Source organism: Mytilus trossulus, chromosome 1, assembly GCF_036588685.1.
Source record: "Mytilus trossulus isolate FHL-02 chromosome 1, PNRI_Mtr1.1.1.hap1, whole genome shotgun sequence".
Classification (NCBI taxonomy): Eukaryota; Metazoa; Mollusca; class Bivalvia; order Mytilida; family Mytilidae; genus Mytilus; species Mytilus trossulus.
The window spans coordinates 83,753,578-83,773,229 of record NC_086373.1 but is presented as its reverse complement, the minus strand read 5'-3'; the positions used below and the strand labels follow the sequence as shown (position 1 = coordinate 83,773,229).

The 19,652-nt window shown below is 30.8% G+C and overlaps 2 protein-coding genes across 3 annotated transcripts in view; both read left to right on the top strand.

Annotated features, from left to right (window-relative positions):
* Window positions 1–15,621, top strand: part of LOC134687473 (cell cycle checkpoint protein RAD17-like) — a 40,457-nt gene extending 24,836 nt beyond the window's left edge. Inside the window, exons 10-18 of the mRNA XM_063547806.1 lie at window positions 455–566; window positions 805–1,005; window positions 1,897–1,985; window positions 3,220–3,366; window positions 3,945–4,094; window positions 6,347–6,392; window positions 6,870–6,950; window positions 8,875–8,932; window positions 14,462–15,621. Coding sequence (XP_063403876.1) covers window positions 455–566; window positions 805–1,005; window positions 1,897–1,985; window positions 3,220–3,366; window positions 3,945–4,094; window positions 6,347–6,392; window positions 6,870–6,950; window positions 8,875–8,932; window positions 14,462–14,651 — 1,074 coding nt within the window. The 3' untranslated portion in view covers window positions 14,652–15,621. The remainder of the gene's footprint in view (window positions 1–454; window positions 567–804; window positions 1,006–1,896; window positions 1,986–3,219; window positions 3,367–3,944; window positions 4,095–6,346; window positions 6,393–6,869; window positions 6,951–8,874; window positions 8,933–14,461) is intronic.
* A 3,852-nt stretch (window positions 15,622–19,473) lies between these two features.
* Window positions 19,474–19,652, top strand: part of LOC134687456 (maltase-glucoamylase-like) — a 47,976-nt gene continuing 47,797 nt past the window's right edge. Inside the window, exon 1 of one of the 2 annotated variants that reach the window (XM_063547775.1) lies at window positions 19,474–19,507. The gene's annotated coding sequence lies outside the window, so the exon portion shown is untranslated. Of the gene's footprint in view, window positions 19,508–19,549; window positions 19,633–19,652 lie in introns of those variants that run through there. The other variant, XM_063547792.1, reaches the window with a different exon arrangement.

Genomic DNA, 19,652 nt, shown 5'->3' with positions numbered 1-19,652 from the left:
ATGATATGGCTTAGTTTAAATATCAAACTACAGCATTGATATGATTTGGGTTAAGTTATTGTCTTGTCAGAAACGAATGTCATAGAATGTGAGGCATAGGAATGCTTTCCTCCCTCAAGTAATAGTAGAAGCTCTTTGTATAAAACTTTTAAATGTTTTAGAAAGTGAACCAGCTTGCTAATCCATACCAGATATGCATGTGTCTGATGATCTCAGGTATGCATCTGACATTTGTCAAATGACCATAACTCATTTTCATGGTTTACAAGATGTCTGTTAAGCAAGGTCATTTGACCATGATCTATAAGGTTTTGATATTAAACTCAACTTTGATCAGTGAAGTAGACTAGACTTTTCAGCATGTGTACCTTTGTTTCATTATTTGAATTGCTAGAAACGTCTAAGGTTTATGTCCTGTTTTAACATGTTTAAATATTGCTATTATAATTTTTAGGGTTGCCATAAGTTTAGTATTCCCTCCAAGACTGTATTAGAATCTATAGCAATGTCCAGTGCTGGTGATATAAGAGGAGCTATCAATGCCTTACAGTTTGCTTGTGAGAAAGGTAAAATTAAGCATATGATAAGAAACAAATTAATTTGTATCTAAATTTCTCATTCATTTGTATGCTGTCCAAATTTCATGTTGATTAATCCACAAAATTTATTAAAAAATTAAGTCACTATTGGAAAATGATGCATATTGATTTGAAAATCCATTTTTTTTTCTTTCATTTCATAAAACAGAGGGACCAAATGACACCATTGTATTTCAGTATAACATATATAATTGATTTATTTTAGATACTGGTGACCTTATGTCTGGCGGGAGATTGAAAGGAAAAGCAAGTTTGAAGAAACAGTCAAGTAGTCGCTCAAATAAAACAAAGTCTAAGACAAAGTCTGAAAACTCAGCTAACCCTGATTCTGAGTTAGCGTCTATAGGAGGAAGAGATACCTCATTATTCTTGTTCAGAGCCCTGGGCAAAATTCTTTACTGCAAAAGTAAGTTTTATGTATAAACATGTGTTCTCTATTTTTTGTGATATTTTCAAATTTCATTATTGGTGTGAGAAAAATATTTCTCCTATTAGTGAAATTTCTGTTTTCAGCAAATGATTGGTCGAAATTTAATTCTAACCTCAAATTTGTTTGGTTTCTTCTGAATTTTCTATTATGAGGTCATGAAAAAATGGTGACCATGTCCAATGACATCACATCACATCACATATAAAGAGCACAACATTCTGTAAATCTTTGAAGAGAAAGGATAATAAATCATTATAGAAACAGAATTTCTAACACTATAACTTGTGTATCACCATATTTCTCCACTCTCAATGTCAAATACTCAACAGTGAAATTATACTTATTTATAAATTTAACTTTTTCAAGTGGAGAAATATATCGTAACACACCTGTTGCAGTAGAGGAATCTATATTGGGCCAATGAATTCAAAAAAAAAAAGACATTTTGTTTGTGTTTTTTTCAAGTTGCACAATTTTAACCTTCAAATTTCTTTAGATATTAGAAAACATTAATTAATGATGTAATAAAATGTTATATTTTACAGACCCAGAAAATATGTTACATCACCCAAAAAGTTACATGGCCTCTTCAGAAATATCAATTAACAAAATCTGAGATTTCTTGAAAACAGCTTGGCAAAATTCCACTAAACTAGCACAGATTTTTTTACTATTACATATGAAGTTGTCCTCTTGCTATTTTAATTTATTTTGAGTGAAATTTTGGGTTTCACTTTAAAAGACATGGACATCACCATTTCTGCTAAAATTATTTTGAGAGCCGTCACCTTTTCTGTGTAAATTATTCCCATTGTTTAGTCTTGCATTTCAATAGCTAAAATGTAAATATATATTCTACTTTAACAGGAGATGATCCATCAAACCATTCTGATTTACCACGATTACCATCCCATCTATCAGAACATGAAAGAGATCCTTTAATAATTAATCCTGAGGTTTGTATTGTTTTCTCAGTTGGATCAGTTAACTATTATTTATTGAAAGTATTCCTATTTTATGTTGCATGAAAGTAAATACAAATATCTGGTAAATGTTACCCTAGTAAATCATTTTGGTAAATTAAACAAGGAACTATGTATAGGCTTGTGGGATCCCGTAGCTGAATAAAAAGCTTTAATTGGAAATTACATATTAAATGATGCTATACATATTTGATATGAATTAATTAGATGAATACCTTTGGATATGATCTCTGTATGATGTACGATTGATGTTTGCCCTGATGGATGGATTGATGGATGAATTTGATTGATTGACCCTTCTTTTAAGGAGGCTGGCAGATAAAAAAAAATCAGCAAAAATATAAACATTTGTTTTTTCATTACAAATTTTGTTTATTACACTATTAGTTATTACTTTATGATATGGTACAAAAATCACTCAGACAAATCAATTTGGTTTGGCCACAGATGACGTTAAAAATGTTTATATCATTGAAAAAGCTCCAAATTATCTCCCTTTGGTGCAAAATGTCATTTTTTGACGTTTAAATTGAATCTCTTTTTTAACTCTTCAGTGGCCTATATTTTTTAAAATTGTTTCCAACCAAGCTGTACATAATCTAAAAAATTGTAAAATTTAAGCGATTTCTGTAATTAAGTTCTTTTTTTATTTCGATATTACCAATATTTCTCCTATTAATTTAAAAGAAAAAAAGGACATTAACAAAAATGAAGCTTCTTTCAAAGGCAGATTGTGAGCTTAAATAAACAGTGACCCCATATTTTTATGCCCCACCTACGATAACTCACAGAACATATTGTTGCTTTTTGAACCAGATACCAGTACTATTCAAGTGAATTTCTAAGTTCCCAACAGTCTAGACAAGCATAAATTCAACAGAAACTATGAAAATCTACCTTTAATATCTGATTCCCTAATGACTACTGCTAAAACATTCAGATTTAGATTTTAAGATAACAAAATACAGTAAGATTCAACTGATCCAGATTAAATTGGAGGCATCCACTGACTAGGTTCTAAGCTTGAAAATATGAACATGGTGTTGTAAAATTAGTTATGCACATGTATTGGCATTTTACTTTTCCACTTTTAATGTCATTCAGTAATACTGGACATTATTCAGTAAAATTCAGTTAAAAAGGGACTTCACTCTGTAATACCTGTTTGATTTGGCTTTGATTTGTTTAGAATTTCTTCCCTTTGCAGGATGTAGTTGAGAAGTCCCATCTGTCTGGAGAATACTTCACAGCATATCTACACCAAAATTATTTAGAATTTTATACAAACATTGATGACTTGGTCAGATCTACAGAATACCTCAGTGATGCAGATTATCTTACTATAGACTGGGCAGTGAGTTACCATTATCTAAAATCTAAAAATCACGAACTCAATTTTTGTTGAATGCTGTGGATTCATTATTACTCTTTGGATACCAATTTTTCAGGGTTTTCTTGGGTATAGGTGAACCACGAATTCAAATGTTTTTTATATAGGCTTTGTATGCAGAGATTGGCAAAGCCAGGTAATCACACACACACAAAAATGCTGGTTTTTCTCAATCCACAAAAATTAATACCAACAAAAACAAAATGAATCCACAGTAATGTCAAGTTTTTTAGGTATAATTTTACAAAATGATGATAACAGATGATATGGTCATTTCCTGATAATGGAACAGCTTAGTATTTGCTTTTTTATGAAAAATAACATTTTGTTAACCATTTAAATTCATGGATTTACCTATTCCCACAAAAAGATAAGAAAAAAATAATCAAGAATAATTATGAATGAATATACAGTTTGTAAACACTTATACATATATGCTTACACCAAGTGCTATGGAGATTATTCAATTCAATGCTTTGAATTCTGTTTCCATTAAATTACAATAATTAATGCTGTTTGTAATATTCCAATATGATTTATAGTCCAGATCAGTGCTACAAGAGTATGCAGCATCAGTAGCTACAAGGGGGATAATCCATTGTAATTCATCTCGCAGTAAACATGATGCTGTTAGCTCAGGGCTTGGATGGCGGCCACTTAATAAACCTCAGTGGTACACAGCAAATAAAACGGTAAGTAAATAAATTGAAATATTTTTCATCAGAGCATACCTGCCAACTTTCACGATTTAGGCGTGTACTACACGATTTTGACCCTTTGTCACGATTGCACGATCGTGTTCCTGAAAAACCCTCTAAAACACGATTTGGTGAAAATCTACACGAAAAAATATTATTGTTCCCGATTTTGAACTGAGTACAATGGATGACAATAGTGTTCAGCCAATCAAATTGTATGTTACTCATGATCAAATTAATCAGCCAATCAAAAACGTTTTCTTTAAAGATTATTTTAACATGCTAGATATTGAACTTGTGTTGTATTTCTCTGTTTGTTGGTCAGAATTAATTGTAAAATCGTGAACATGGCAAATGATTTTTCACCTGCAAGAAGGTTCTTACACAGAATAAGAATAAAAGCATGGCTGATTGACAAACTTCAATGATGCAGTACTACCAAAAAGATAATGAATAGTAGTTTATTCACTAGTTTATTGACATTACACTTGCTGTAACATAATTTTATTCAATTAAATTACCAAATCATTTTAAGTATGATGTACTATTCTTTATTTTTCACATGGACAAACACCCCCTCCACATCATCATGAGGAATCCCTTCAATGAGGGACTACCCTTAGTCAAGGGGTCATTTTACTCTTGTAAAAAATAAAATATAAAAATGGGAAATTCTGACATTATATTTGGAACAGCATTTCCAAATGAAGGGTCCAATTATTTTGAATAATAAAGAAAGAAGAACATATCAAAATTCTTGGACATGTGTTGACCATATAATACCAGATAGATCATAAGCTTAAGTCTGATTTATAGTTCTGTGGGGAAAAGTCAAATAATATGAATATGTGCTCATTTGTACTTAAAAAGTGGGTTTTAATGTCTTAAACATTGAGGGGGTATCCTTAGGTGGTGTTTCCAACCTAATAAAGGTCCTTCTTTTTATAATTTTAAATTGGAAAAGTCAACAACTATTTAGTATCCTTACACATGAAAATAATTCCTGGTGTTACAGCTACATGTTCATCTTTTCTGCTGATATAATAACTAGAATCATGCAAATAAACTTTAGGAAAAGGCATGTAAGCTCATCTTACAAATATGACACTTTTTCTAGACCACAAAACAGCACGCGCAAAATAGTCGTTGCAAAGAATTGTAACCTTTGAAATTGTAGTCGCGCACTAAAACCCCAATGGGCACTTTCAAAAGTTGGCAGGTATGTCAGAGTAGGAACTTCTGACCTTTGTGGTTCACCTTATTTCTCCCTAGATATTTATAAGGGTTTATTCTGCTCCATCTTTAGCTTTTAATAAAGGGTTTTGTAAACTGGTGTTGTCTATGTGTCTGTTTTCATTTGGCCATGGTAATCTTGGTTTTCAGGAATCAAAAATGTTGATTGCTTAGTCTCTTTGCGTTTACCGGTAATAGAAGAAAGCCCAGTAAGACCCTTTTTTGACCCCAAAATATAGTGGTTTAGAAAGTTGTTAAACTGTTAACTTTTACTTTTTATTGGCAATTAATATGCTGTTGCTACACAAATATGGGCTGCTTTTAATAATACAGTAAACATGCATCAGGTAATAGCATCATTATTTCATGCAAAGATATTGATAAAAACAGATGTGCTAAATTTAAGACCTATTTTTGTTTAAAATGAAAGTGGTCACACTTGTGTTCATTCTCAATATTTAAATACATAATAAACAAAAATATTAAGAATGAACACAAAATCTTTTACACTACAACCAATTGAATCGAATGAAGTAGATATTTAAGTGTTCCTAATGTTTTAAAAATGTCAAAAATCTTTCATTAATTGTACTTTTTGGCCGAAATATGCCCTTACTGTATGTCCTTCTTTGCCAATATCTATTGTTATGTTTGAAGTAAGGGTACAGTTATGGTCATATTTGCTAGTCTTGTCCTAAACTGAAAGTATTTGTCCTAAACTTTAAAGCCAAAATTTATTTATCTCAAAAATAACAAATAGAAGTTAGCAGTAAAAGGATTATGGAATTAACATCAAGAGAAGAATACAAACTTCAAATAAATTTGACAGTTGATATCTATACTGTATTATCTAGGCTTACAATCAACCATACTTAGACTTAAAAAATAATCAATCAAAATTTCTTAAAAAAAATCTCAAGGACAAATTTTATACTCAGTACTGAGTGTAATATATCAGATATTTTGCAAACAACATTATTATATTCTGACTTTTAGTTTTCTTTTATTTCAAGGCAAGACAGAATTCAGAGTCATGCAGAAGTCTTTTTAAAAGTACTTGTAAGTATATTTGTGAAATTAAATTTACGAATCATTTCTGGATAACTCCTCTAATTTTGTTTAGCTTAGTCAAAACTGTTGTACTAATGTCTGGTAACGTGTGACAGTACTTTTTGAAAGACATCACAAGATATTCATTTAATTCATTTATAATACCGTCTTGATCTTTATGTGATTTCATAAGGTCATTGACCAAGATGTTGCAGTATATTTTATAATTATTAGTTATAAAGTACAATTTTATTTAAAAATATATATTCCTGTTATTAAGTTTGTCTCATGCACATCTCTGCCACATCTGCCAAAATTACTGACTTTCTTCTGCTACACATAAAATATACTTTGATTGTCAAGATTTGATAAGTATTGCAATAATTCATTTGATAGCCTTAAGATTTCAGTAAACTAACCCAGGTTCAAATTAGATAGATTGTAGAAATAGGTCACTGTGATTTAGACTGTATTGTTTATTTTCAGGTCATGGTTGTCCTCCTGTAGTGTTACAAACAGAGATTCTTCCTTTCCTAGCACAAATAAATATACCTTTACATAATCCTGGTAAGTTTTATTAACAGTGATGCTTAATAATACAATGACTGTAAAAGTCTGTAATAAACTGTAAAATATATCTTTCAGAAATATATTCATAAACAAGAAATAAACAAGGAACTGACATACATATTTCTAGTTTGTGGATATGATATAAAATCTGTAATTTCCAAATAGATTAAGCATTCAACTGGGTAAAAATAGATGTTAGAGAAAGGAATCTGAAAAAACATACACTTTCATAATCAAAATCCTTTCAATTACTTAATTTATTTGGAAATTGGTGATTTTAATATCAGTATTTGTAATAATAATTATCCTTAAGGTAGATTGGGTGTCTAAATTATAGTCAGTAGAACTTTTTAATAATTTGCCAAAATGAAGTTTGTATCATGCTTTTTAAAAAATAGTAATAAAAAGAATGGGTCACACGGTTTATTTTCACATTACATGGTGCTTAAAATTGACAGATTTTGTATAGATTATGCATGGAAAACCCAATTTTCTGCATTAAAGCATAAATTACACCATAGGATTTTGAGATAACATATGAGAAGATAGCTTTAATAGTCTGCTTTCAGTTAAGAAAAAGAAAAATGGGGCCACCGGACCCATTTTCTTGCTACATTATAAAATAGGTAAATTCCCAACACATTCTATTGTAAAAGTATCCGAATTATCTGCCCTTGCATTTGAGTTGCCTCCCATTATGAGGCAAAGTTGGGAAAAATTTAATCAAACAAAAGTTTACTGTTTTTTAGAAAATAAAACCATAAATATTATAAAACATGTCATTTTCTATATTAAAATGAAAGTTCTTACACATGAATTACATACTTCTCTCAAAATTTGCCCATTCTATCAAAGATCTAGTCCTTGTTTTCTGTATTTCCAAATCCAAGATGGAGGAAGACACCCTATCAACCTTAAGGATGTATTCTTCTGACTTTTCAGTCTCCTTCAATCTCCTTGAAATCTCGTTCTTGAATTGTTTCCAAAACATGTGATACAAGTGGAAAATATTATAATTAAACAAAACTGTGAAAAAATTGTGTATTTACAATGAACGGTTTTTGATTAATCCAGTTTTCAAATTTTATGACCATCAAGTCAGTATTTTTAGCCAAAATTTGAATAAAATGGGTGAGGGATGCAAAAAATGATTTTACAAGAATCATGTACATCCCATATCATTTTGGTCCTTTCAAATTTTTAGATATGTGTTTTTTTAATCATCTGTAACAAAAAAGTTGAAATAATATACATTTTGTTCTTAAAACTGAGAAAAATCACAAAAATACAAAATTGACAGCATGGTAAATTTTACAAAAAAAACCGTCAAAATATGATAAAACTTTCTTATATTAACCCCTACCTATAGTTTTTTTAAGGAAAATTTATTCAGATTGGTCCACTTCATCTTTATAGAAAGTATGAAAAAAGTTTTAATTGTGGAACTGTGATTTTTTTCACAATAATAGCCCAGAAATAGATAAAAATCGATGAAAAATGGTAAAACAATCAAAATTGGGCATTTTCAAAGGGTCGTAGCAAAAAAAGAAGTGCACCACCATATGAATTTTTCTTCACCAATTATTGTTACAGTCTTATAAACCCAAAAATCAGGTTAAGAAAAAATGTTTAATTCTAGAAATTTTTGGCTCCTCAGAGGTGTACATCCTTAAGCATAGAGGCATGGATATATTGATGTGTTGTTTTAACTATTTGCATTAATGATTGCAAACAATTTCTCATACCGGGTAATGATAAATACAAAAAAAAACATTATTGCAAGGGTTTGGAAACAGTCACAATTAAACTTTTTGGGAATTAAGGTCAATATAAAATTTGATCACATAAAACTTAAAACAAAATTCAATTTTACAGAGTAAACAGTTGAGTGACACACATAACTGGTTGTGTTCTTTTACAGGTCAGTTTTCATGTTTACAAGAAATATGCAGATTCTCAAAAGTCCGACTGTCTCTGAGGTAAGTTGTTCATTTCAAGTAACTTTTATATACCAGTCAAAGACGGAAAGTATTATGGTATACCAATGTCCCTCCTTCCCCAACACCTTATAAGATAACTCAAACTAACTCAAATAATCATATATCTGTAAAAACACATTTGAATTGATAGAGGAAGCTGCCTTATTTCTTTTCTTCTAGGATTAGTCATTCCAGAGTTGCAGAACTTTGATCCTTAGAATTAAAGCTTTTTTTCATAAAACACTCACTAACTCCAATATTACTGAATTGATTTCTTCAAAACTGAAAGTTATTGTGGGGATTGATGAAAGAAAGATCCCTTGTTATGTTTTTAATTTTCTTGTGTTTATTCCAAAGTTATGGAACTTTTAATGTTTACTCTTAAGGCAATTTTTCACATATAGGCTATTTGAATTTCATTGTCACTATTTTGTCCTGAAGAATCTTCTCCTCTGACACCAGACTGCCACTCTTTACTAAAGTGTCCATAATCTTTTTTATGGCCCCGCAACGAAGTTGTCTGTGCTATATAGTTTTACCCTTGTCTGTAATTCCGAAATTCTGTAATTCTGAAATTCTGTTGTTCCACAACAAATAATATACAGAGTTTTTATTATGCCATCACTTGGCGTCCGTCGTCGTACGTCGTCTGTCGTCGTCTGTCGTCGTCTGTCATCGTAAACTATTTCAAGAATCTTCTCCTCTGAAACTACTGGGCCAAATACTTTCAAACTTTAACTGAATGTTTCTTAGGGTATCTAATTTATAAATTGTATCCGAAGTTTTGATCCATCAACAAACATGGTCGCCATTGCTAAAAATAGAACATAGAAAATGCAGTTTTTGGCTTATAACTCAAAAACCAAAGCATTTAGAGCAATCTGACATGGGGTAATATTGTTTATCAGGTCAAGATCTATCTGCCCTGAAATTTTCAGATAAATCTGACAACCCGTTGTTGGGTTGCTGCCCCTGAATTGGTAATTTTCAGGAAATTTTGCTGTTTTTGGTTATTATCTTGAATATTATTATAGATAGAGATAAACTGTAAACAGGAATAATGTTCAGCAAAGTAAGAATTACAAATAAGTCAACATGACGGAAATGGTCAGTTGACACCTTTAGGAGTTATTGCCCTTTATAGTCAATTTTTAACCATTTTTCGTAAATCTTAGTAATCTTTTACAAAAATCTTCTCCTCTGAAACTACTGGGCCAAATACTTCCAAACTTTAACTGAATGTTCCTTAGGGTATCTAGTTTGTAAATTGTATCCGAAGTTATGATCTATCAACAAACATGGTCGCCATTGCTAAAAATAGATCATAGGGGTCAAATGCAGTTTTTGGCTTATAACTCAAAAACCAAAGCATTTAGAGCAAATCTGACATAAGGATATTATTGTTTATCAGTTCTAGATCTATCTGCCCTGAAATTTTCAGATGAATCAGAAAACACGTTGTTGGGTTGCTGCCCTTGAATTGGTAATTTTAAGGAAATTTTGCTGTTTTTGGTTATTATCTTGAATAATATTATAGATAGAGATAAACTGTAAACAGGAATAATGTTCAGCAAAGTAAGATTTACAAATAAGTCAACATGACGGAAATGGTCAGTTGACCCCTTTAGGAGTTATTGCCCTTTATAGTCAATTTTTAACCATTTTTCGTAAATCTTAGTAATCTTTTACAAAAATCTTCTCCTCTGAAACTACTGGGCCAAATACTTCCAAATTTAACTGAATGTTCCTTAGGGTATCTAGTTTGTAAATTGTATCTGAAGTTGTGATCTATCAACAAACATGGTCGCCATTGCTAAAAATAGAACATAGGGGTCAAATGCAGTTTTTGGCTTATAACTCAAAAACAAAGCATTTAGAGCAAATCTGACCTGGGATAATATTGTTTATCAGGTCAATTTCTATCTGCCCTGAAATTTTCAGATGAATCAGACAACCTGTTGTTGGGTTGCTGCCCCTGAATTGATAATTTTAAGGAAATTTTGCTGTTTTTGTTTATTATCTTGAATATAATTATAGATAGAAATAAACTGTAAACAACAATAATGTTCAGCAAAGTAAGATCTTCAATTAAGTCAATTTGACCAAAATTGTTAATTGACCCCTTAAGGAGTTATTGCCCTTTAAAGACTTTTTTCACAATTTGTTCATCATGTTGACTTACTTTAAAAAATCTTCTCCTTTGAAACTGCTTAATCAATTTCAGCCAAACTTAGTCTAAATGAGTTTCAGAGTATCTAGTATAAATTTTATATTTTATTTCCTTGTATGTCAAGAAACATAGCTCCTATGGCTAAAATAGAACATAGGAGAAAATGATTATTTTTTTTGGCTTTTGAAGAAAATAGGACGATCCAAAAAACATTTAGATAAATTGAAAAGCCAAAATAATCATTGATGAGAGATTTAACCAAAAGAATTAAGGTGAGCGATTCAGGCTCTTGAGAGCCTCTTGTTTTCTAAATGCCTTCAGATATTTGTCTGATTTTTGGTTTGTGAGTTTACTATGATGAGTTACAGATCACGTTTAAGTTTCATTCTGCTCTGCTAATTGTTCCGAAATTATGGGTTTTGGACTTTACTCATAATGAGTTACTGATCAAAATTTTGTATGCTAGACACCCTTTTTGTCTATTACAGACTTGATTCAATCAGTGTCTCTTGAAACTGGTATGGAAACTTTCAGTGAATTAGATGGTTCCTGAATGTTAAACTACAGCAACAGGGTTGTCCCTGGGTCAACTATTTTTTTCGCCACCTCTTTCGCCAAAACAATATATTTTTCGGCACTTTATTATTATTTTTTCGCCAAGTAACACACATAGACTGTTTGAATAGATTTAATTCTTAACGAGTTTTCTTTTCTAGACCATCGTAAATAGGTAAAACTATGCTTGAAACACACTGAAACGACTTTAAAGTAGCCATTCAAATTAATTATCTATATCAAAGTTAAATGATAAAGTTTTAAATCAGAAACCTTTCTTGCTTTTGAAGATTTTTCGTCATAACAACAATTTTCTTTTCTGGACTATCATTAAAAGAAAGATGGAGAAGAAGCGTCAAAATTTTATTTGAAATACGTGCATTGCACAGTGGTAAAATCCCTTTTGTGACAAATGACGGATGCCATTTAACCATATCGTTTTGTCATAAAATACAATCAACACCTTCATTAATTAGTCCTTTGATGTAGATAGCTATAAATGCATTCAGCTGATTATTTATTTTCTGTCAAAATCTTAACGAGTTCAAGGTGAATTCCCAGTATTGTCTGATCGGATAAAGTTCGAGAAACCCGAAAAAAAGTAAATAAACAAGATGGCTGAAAATAACTCCTTACATATATTTCTTTCGTCAAATTCTTTCTCCAATGATGAATTTTAATCGCCACAATTATTATTTTTTCGCAAATTGCAAAAACGATCGCCAGATTTAAGATAAAAGTTTATTAAACATTTTGAAAACATAATGATTAATTAAAAATATAGTTTGAAAGAGACATTTCTTAACGACCTTTTCACAACATTAATTTCTCTGGATGGTCATTATTTTTATTTTCATGTCCCATTTATGGGCATTATGTTTTCTGGTCTGTGCTTGGGTCTGTTGTTTGTCTGTTCATACGTTCGTCCATCTGTCTGTCCTGCTTCAGGTTAAAGTTTTTGGTCTAGTTTTTTCATGGGGGTCAACTTCCTATTATTGGGTATACAGGGATGTGCCAAAAATATGGGTCATAATTATGCGAGATTTTATATAAGAATGACCCTCCTTTTTAATGACATCCTATATTTAAATGCATTTACGTTTGATTACTGTATATTGATTTGGGGTATGATCTACATATCATATATATTTATGCTTAATTGAGAATCTTGCATTTTAAATTATATCTGCACCAAACGATGTCAAGTCATATATAAAAACTTAAGGGTAGCTGGTATATTTATGAATTATGAGTGATGATGAGTTAGTGTTTATATAAGCATGGATCATATTTCAAATATTGTATATAAGTATAGGTCATTCTTTCTTAATTTTTTATATAACTATAGGTATTGAATTTCAGTGAATTTTATATTAAAAGGTATGTTTTTTTAGGCAAAAATGGCACACCCCTTCCAAAAGAATTACATAATTGCCCCCCCCCCCCCCCCCCCCCCCCCCCCGTGAGTTTTTTATGAAGTTGAAGTTCAATCAACTTGAAACTTAGTATACATGTTCCTAATGATATGATCTTTCTAATTTTAATGCCAAATAAGAGTTATTACCCCATTTTCACGGTCCACTGAACATAGAAAATGATAGTGGGCATCGTGAACTGACGACACATTCTTGTTTGGTTACAATTTGATTTGTGTTGATATTTCTGGAAAGACAAATTCTAATGTTATGATAAGTAGCTACAAACATTACATGTTTAGTTATGGAGCTATTTGAAATTTACTTTAACAATCTACTATAAAAGCACAACCTTCAATTGCCAACTTTGGTATTGTAAAACAATAATAAAGGAATATTGATAGATAGAAATAAATAAATGTCATGGCCAAGATAATTTAAAAACAAAACAAAAATTGTTTCTTGTAATGTGATAATTTTTACTTAAGATTTATCGAAACATTTTTGTTTTTTGTTAAACAAAAATATCAAATAGTATTGTATAGACATAAAAATGTCAGAGAAAATATTAATTGCTTTAAGTCATTGTAATTAATGACAAATTAATAAAAGAAGATTGTTAGACATAGTGGAAAGTGAAAGCAGCCCGATGACACAGAAACATATTATATATGATATATGTATTCTAATGAAAATCTGAAAATAGTACCTAGAATTCTTGTGAACTGTCATCTTACTTGTAAATGACCTTTCATCACCATCAGCTAGAATTTGTATGGAGATAACACTGAACTTTATACTCTACATACATTTAATGTTTTATTGTAATCACTTTGAAGTTTAAAGGACTTTTTTACTTGCATACTTTTGAAAACAATAAACCTGACAATCATTTACATCTAAGAAGGAATATTCACTTGGTAAATCACTAAATGTGTACATAGTACCTGCATGGATTGTCTGTATTGATCTGAAATTGTGAAATATATTTGCCAAGTAGTCCTGCAATTTTGATTTTGATACAGTAATTTTGAAGTGCCATATGAGTAATTATAATGGTGACTGTGGGACTTATTCTTTGTTTATTTAGTGTGTCTTTAACCTTTATGAATAAACATTAGTTGTTTTTATCCAGCAGTTTAATTGAGCAACTGTACATTTCCATGGTGTAATGTGGTCAGACCTATTGAGCCTAAAATTAGGTCCTAATGAACAAATTCTTACTTTTATACAAATCCTTGCTTGGTATAAACACAAGTGAAAGATAAAATTGAGTATGGAAATGGGGAATGTGTCAAAGAGACAACAACCCAACCATAGAAAAAACAACAGCAGAAGGTCTGATCAAGGTAGAGTCCAGCAATGATATTATTAACTGCTCTATTGTAGATCTGAAAAATTAGATGAGAAAGATGTTGAACTGGACACAGATGATGAGGCTGCTTCTTCAGTGGTCCCTTTCTCAGCAAACACAATAACCAACGATAATGATGATGTCATAACCAATAGCCAATCAAAAATCAATACTTCACAGGAAGAAGAGGAAGAATATGACATAGAGGAATTTGATGACTTTTAAAAATTTGTAGTAAACAAGAAAAAAAATTGTTTGCTTTAACCAGAAAACAATTTCATGTTAAGAAAACAGACCTTGTCAGTTTCTTATGGATGTCAGATGAAACCCATACCTATTATGGGATATTCACCTACAAATTATCTGATTTCGTGTAATCTGAAAAGCTTATTTTGGAGCAACTATTTGTTTGAATTTTTAGATTACAGACAGATAGATCAGAAAGCCTTGATTTAAAATGATTTTACTGATGAATTTAATTATTTGTTAGCTTTACTCCATCCAAACTGGTCCATACCCTATGTTGATTGAATATTGGAAGACAGTGTATGCATTTCATACAAAACAGGGGCTCAATTAAAAAAAAATACTTCAATAAAAAAAAACTATCAAAAATATATATCAATTTTTATTGAAATATGATAATTCGATGTACATGTACTATTGCCAATTTTACTAGTACTGGATTCTTCATGAATGTTGACCTGTTATAAGAATATTCATGAATAAGATTTTTTTTTCAAAATAAGAGAGATAAATGCATTTATTTATAGATCAAGTGTAAAATGCCCAAAAAATCTGTGACATCACTTGACCTTGACAGATTCCACCATCATAAATGTTTGTTATATAAACTATTTTTGTAATGTTTACCATTTAACTTATCTCCCATTTATATTTACAATAGAAATTATCATAAATATATTTGTTGTTTTAATCAACTACTTGATAGTGCTTCTCAAGACTGTGATATATATATATATGAATCTCACCTTTTATTTTACTGTCAAAGAACCATCTACTAATTTTATCTTATGTTATAACCACTGTTCTAATTAAAACCAATTTTGAACCAATATTTTCTAACTTCAAAAAGCTATGTTTAGGTCAAGCTGACCAACCAACTATTACTAAAAACAGAACATTGGAAAAATAGGAAGCATAATGAACAAAATTGAAATGATACATCTCTGTTATTGTTGTAACAGTAAATTTGGTCCGGTAGGAAAATTTGTCCGCCGGACATTTTTCCCTAGGTAATCAAGTCCATGGCCATAATTTTACTAGGAAAATAAGTCCTAGGACAAATTCTCCTAGGAAAATAAGTCCATAGCTAGTAAAATAAGTCTGGCATTTATTTTCCTAGGAAAATTTGTCCTAATACATGTTTTTCTAGTAAAATTATGATCATGGACTTGTTTACCTAGAAAAAATGTCTGTAAGCAAATTACATTCTGGAAGCAAAAGAAAATGAACACTTTTTACCGGATAAATGGATAAAAATGACATTAACATGATTTCCTAGGAAAATTAGTCTGGGGACATAAATTAAAAAAATATTGATACATAACTCTAAAACAATATTAAAACCATTTATGTAAATAAACATTTCAAATTAAATGATATGGATGTTTTTATCTAGGAATAATTATAACATGGACATGAATTCCTACGAAAATTTGTCTGGGTACATTTTTTTTCCATATATATTATTACATAACTCTTTAACAAAATCAAACATGAAAGGTACTGGAAAAAGTTAGTTTGGTTAAAAATAAGTTTTAACCTTTAATATAAATTAAAAAAATCATGTACGTTTTGCCCTATTAATATTAATACCACGGACATGATTTCCTAGGAAAGTTAGTCTGGTTACTTACATTTTATCAAAAATAACAACTCTTAAAAAAATGTTCAATTATGTGAATGAATTATATGTTTCAGATTAAAAAAAAAAAAAAAAAAAGGACATGGACATTTTTACCTAGAATTATTAATGACATGGACTTAAATTCCTAGGAAAATTAGTCAGGGGACAAAATTTACTAACATCAGACTATATTTACTAGTAAAATTTGTAACCATGGACATTTTATACTAGGAATTTGGGTCCGCCCGGACATATTTTACAAGGACAAATTTATCGCTTACACAATCACCGTCAAATATGCCATATATATTTATAGAAAATGTTACCAAAAGTTCAGAAATAAAATTTTGTAAAGAGTCAATTAATATATTAGATAAATCATACATGTATATTTAATATTTGCTGTCAATGATTCAATCCAAAGAAAAGTTCAGTAAATTTCAAGCTACCATGATTACTTTTTTTTTTTTTTTTGGCATAAAAACTTTAAAAATGAATTCAATTTAAAATCCTGAGCCTACTTTTGTTTTTGTCAAATTTGTTTTTGTTGGAATAAAATGAATTAATATTGAAATAGTTTCTTGTATGATTTGTTAAATGTCACATACAAGGATATATATCAGGAAAATATGTTGAACATCACAAAAACAATGCACAAACCACTACCACCTGCAAAAAATACAACAGACATTGAGACAATGAACAACATGTGGTCCTGATAGCCTTACTAGAAACAGGCATCTAATGTTTAGTGGTGAAGCAGTTTTACATGCAACTAGCCCTCCCCTTAACATATCTAGACTGTTCTGTAGTAAAACATAAACACACGTTAAGAAAACCTGCACAGAGGAGCTAACCTATTTCCATGGATCAATGATTTGTGATGTGTTGACATGAGAGATCATTACCTTCACTCCATTTTCATGGATCAATGATTTGTGATATTTTGACATGAGAGAACATACCATGACCCCATTTTTTATGGATCAATGATTTGTGATATGTTGACATGAGAGAACATTACCTTCACTCCATTTTCATGGATCAATGATTTGTGATATGTTGACATGAGAGAACATACCATGACCCCATTTTTTATGGAACAATCATTTGTGATATGTTGACATTATAGAACAAACCATGACCTCATTTGTATGGATCACTGATTTGTGATATGTTGACATGAGAGAACATACCTTGACCTCATTTGCATGGATCAATGATTTGTGATATGTTGACATGAGAGAACATACCTTGACCTCATTTGCATGGATCAATGATTTGTGATATGTTGACATGAGAGAACATACCTTGACCTCATTTGCATGGATCACTGATTTGTGATATGTTGACATGAGAGAACATACCTTGACCTCATTTGCATGGATCAATGATTTGTGATGTGTTGACATGAGAGAACATACCTTGACCCCGTTTTCATGAAACAATAATTTGTGATATGTTGACATGAGGGAACAGACCATGACCTCATTTTCATGGATCACTGGTTTGTGATATGTTGGCATGAGAGAACAGACCATGACCTCATTTTCATGGATCACTGATTTGTATCTGTTGGCATGAGAGAACATACCTTGACCCCATTTTCATGGATCAATAATTTGTAGTTAGTTAAAATGAGTAAACAAATCATCACCACATTATCATGGATAAAATATGAGTGTTTTTCATTTAAGTGTAAGTAATTTGTCAACACCATTGGTTCTAAATAATCAATGAAAGGTGCACATGTTTTAGCATTGACCACCAGGTATGACCTTGGCTGTATTTTCATGGTGTATTAATCAGTTTAAGGCTTTAGTGATTAGGTCTGTATACTGTAAGGAACTAGATAAGTGTGTCTTTTCTATGGGATCATTTTAAGGTCTAAATGGTTACCTTACCATGACCATATTCATAGTACATCATTGATCAAAGCTATGTATACATGCATAAATCATGTTCTAGTTACTATAAGTAAAAGCACTTAGGTAAACTATATTTGGTATATAGAAAGATGCACACTTCTATCTCATGGACAGGCTCAATAGTCATTGATCCCATTTTCAGAGGTAATTGTTAAAGGAGTAGATCAGTTTTTCATTGTCATGGCGACAACTATATTTGGTACAAGGAAGCGAAAGAAAAGCATCTCCATACGAAGGGAGACCAGTTATTGTTTATTTGGTCCTATGTGGCTGCTTAGACAGTGTTATGGCTGACATGCAATACAGTCACCATCACAAAGTTTGGTTAAATTGAGAAAAGTTTGTCTTTTTTAAACTAATCAATCTACTAGTAATTAAAATAAAGATGTCTGATTTTGTTATACCAGAGACATATAATACAATCTGGTTATGCTATCTATACTTGAATTAGATTGTTTAACTATACTGGAAATACATGTTTCCATGACATCGATACAGCTATCCTAGACATTAATAGTATATTAAAACTTCAGGAAACAAAATATAGCTAAAATGTTATAGCTTTTCAAGGAATGTCTCTTAATATATAGTATTGATCTTGCGATTTAGACATTCAATTCGTCATTATAAATAACATCGCTGATAAACTTGTCGATATTAGTATATGGTCATGTGATATGTGCCTCTTCGTGTCGTAGGATCGATTGGATCACATTTTGGAGGTCTGCTTGGTAGACACCAGGCGAGCGATAAGGATTTGAGCATACCCTTTTATCAGTTATCGGTTTGGCAGATACAATGTGATTTGTGTTTTCGATTGCCTTTTAAACATTTTTTGTTAGGATATCGGGTACATCAGATTTCTGTCTGCGTTTTCGATTGTCAATACAATACAATTGATTTTCAATCGTCACTTCGTGTCATACAAGATTTTAATTTGTGTTGTATTGCATGATGGCCATCTGCCGAACCGATAGCCGGTATGATATCGGTGAGTTGAGTGTTTGTCACATACTATCATACAAAGATCTAATCTGGATTGGATCAGACGCAGAAGGCACATCTAAGACGGAAATGTAATCTACAAAATTGTAATATCTTACATATGCGGAAAAATTAATTAGTATACATGTTTGAATAGCTACTTTTAGGGGTCATAATACCGCAAATACACTTTCCTATTGTCCTTCCTACATAAAGGTTTATGAGTATTATTTATTTACATCGCATTTTATATCCGTGGTTTTGACAGAATGTGAAGTGATCTGTAAATAAAATAACAGGTAATGTATTTATATACCTTTTATACTTTTTGAATAGTGATGGTACATAGAATACATGTGCTTTTAAATGTAAAACAAACACCCTGTATATTGGAAACAGACTCATCCATTGTACTAATGCAACGGTAAGTCACTTAAAGTCTAC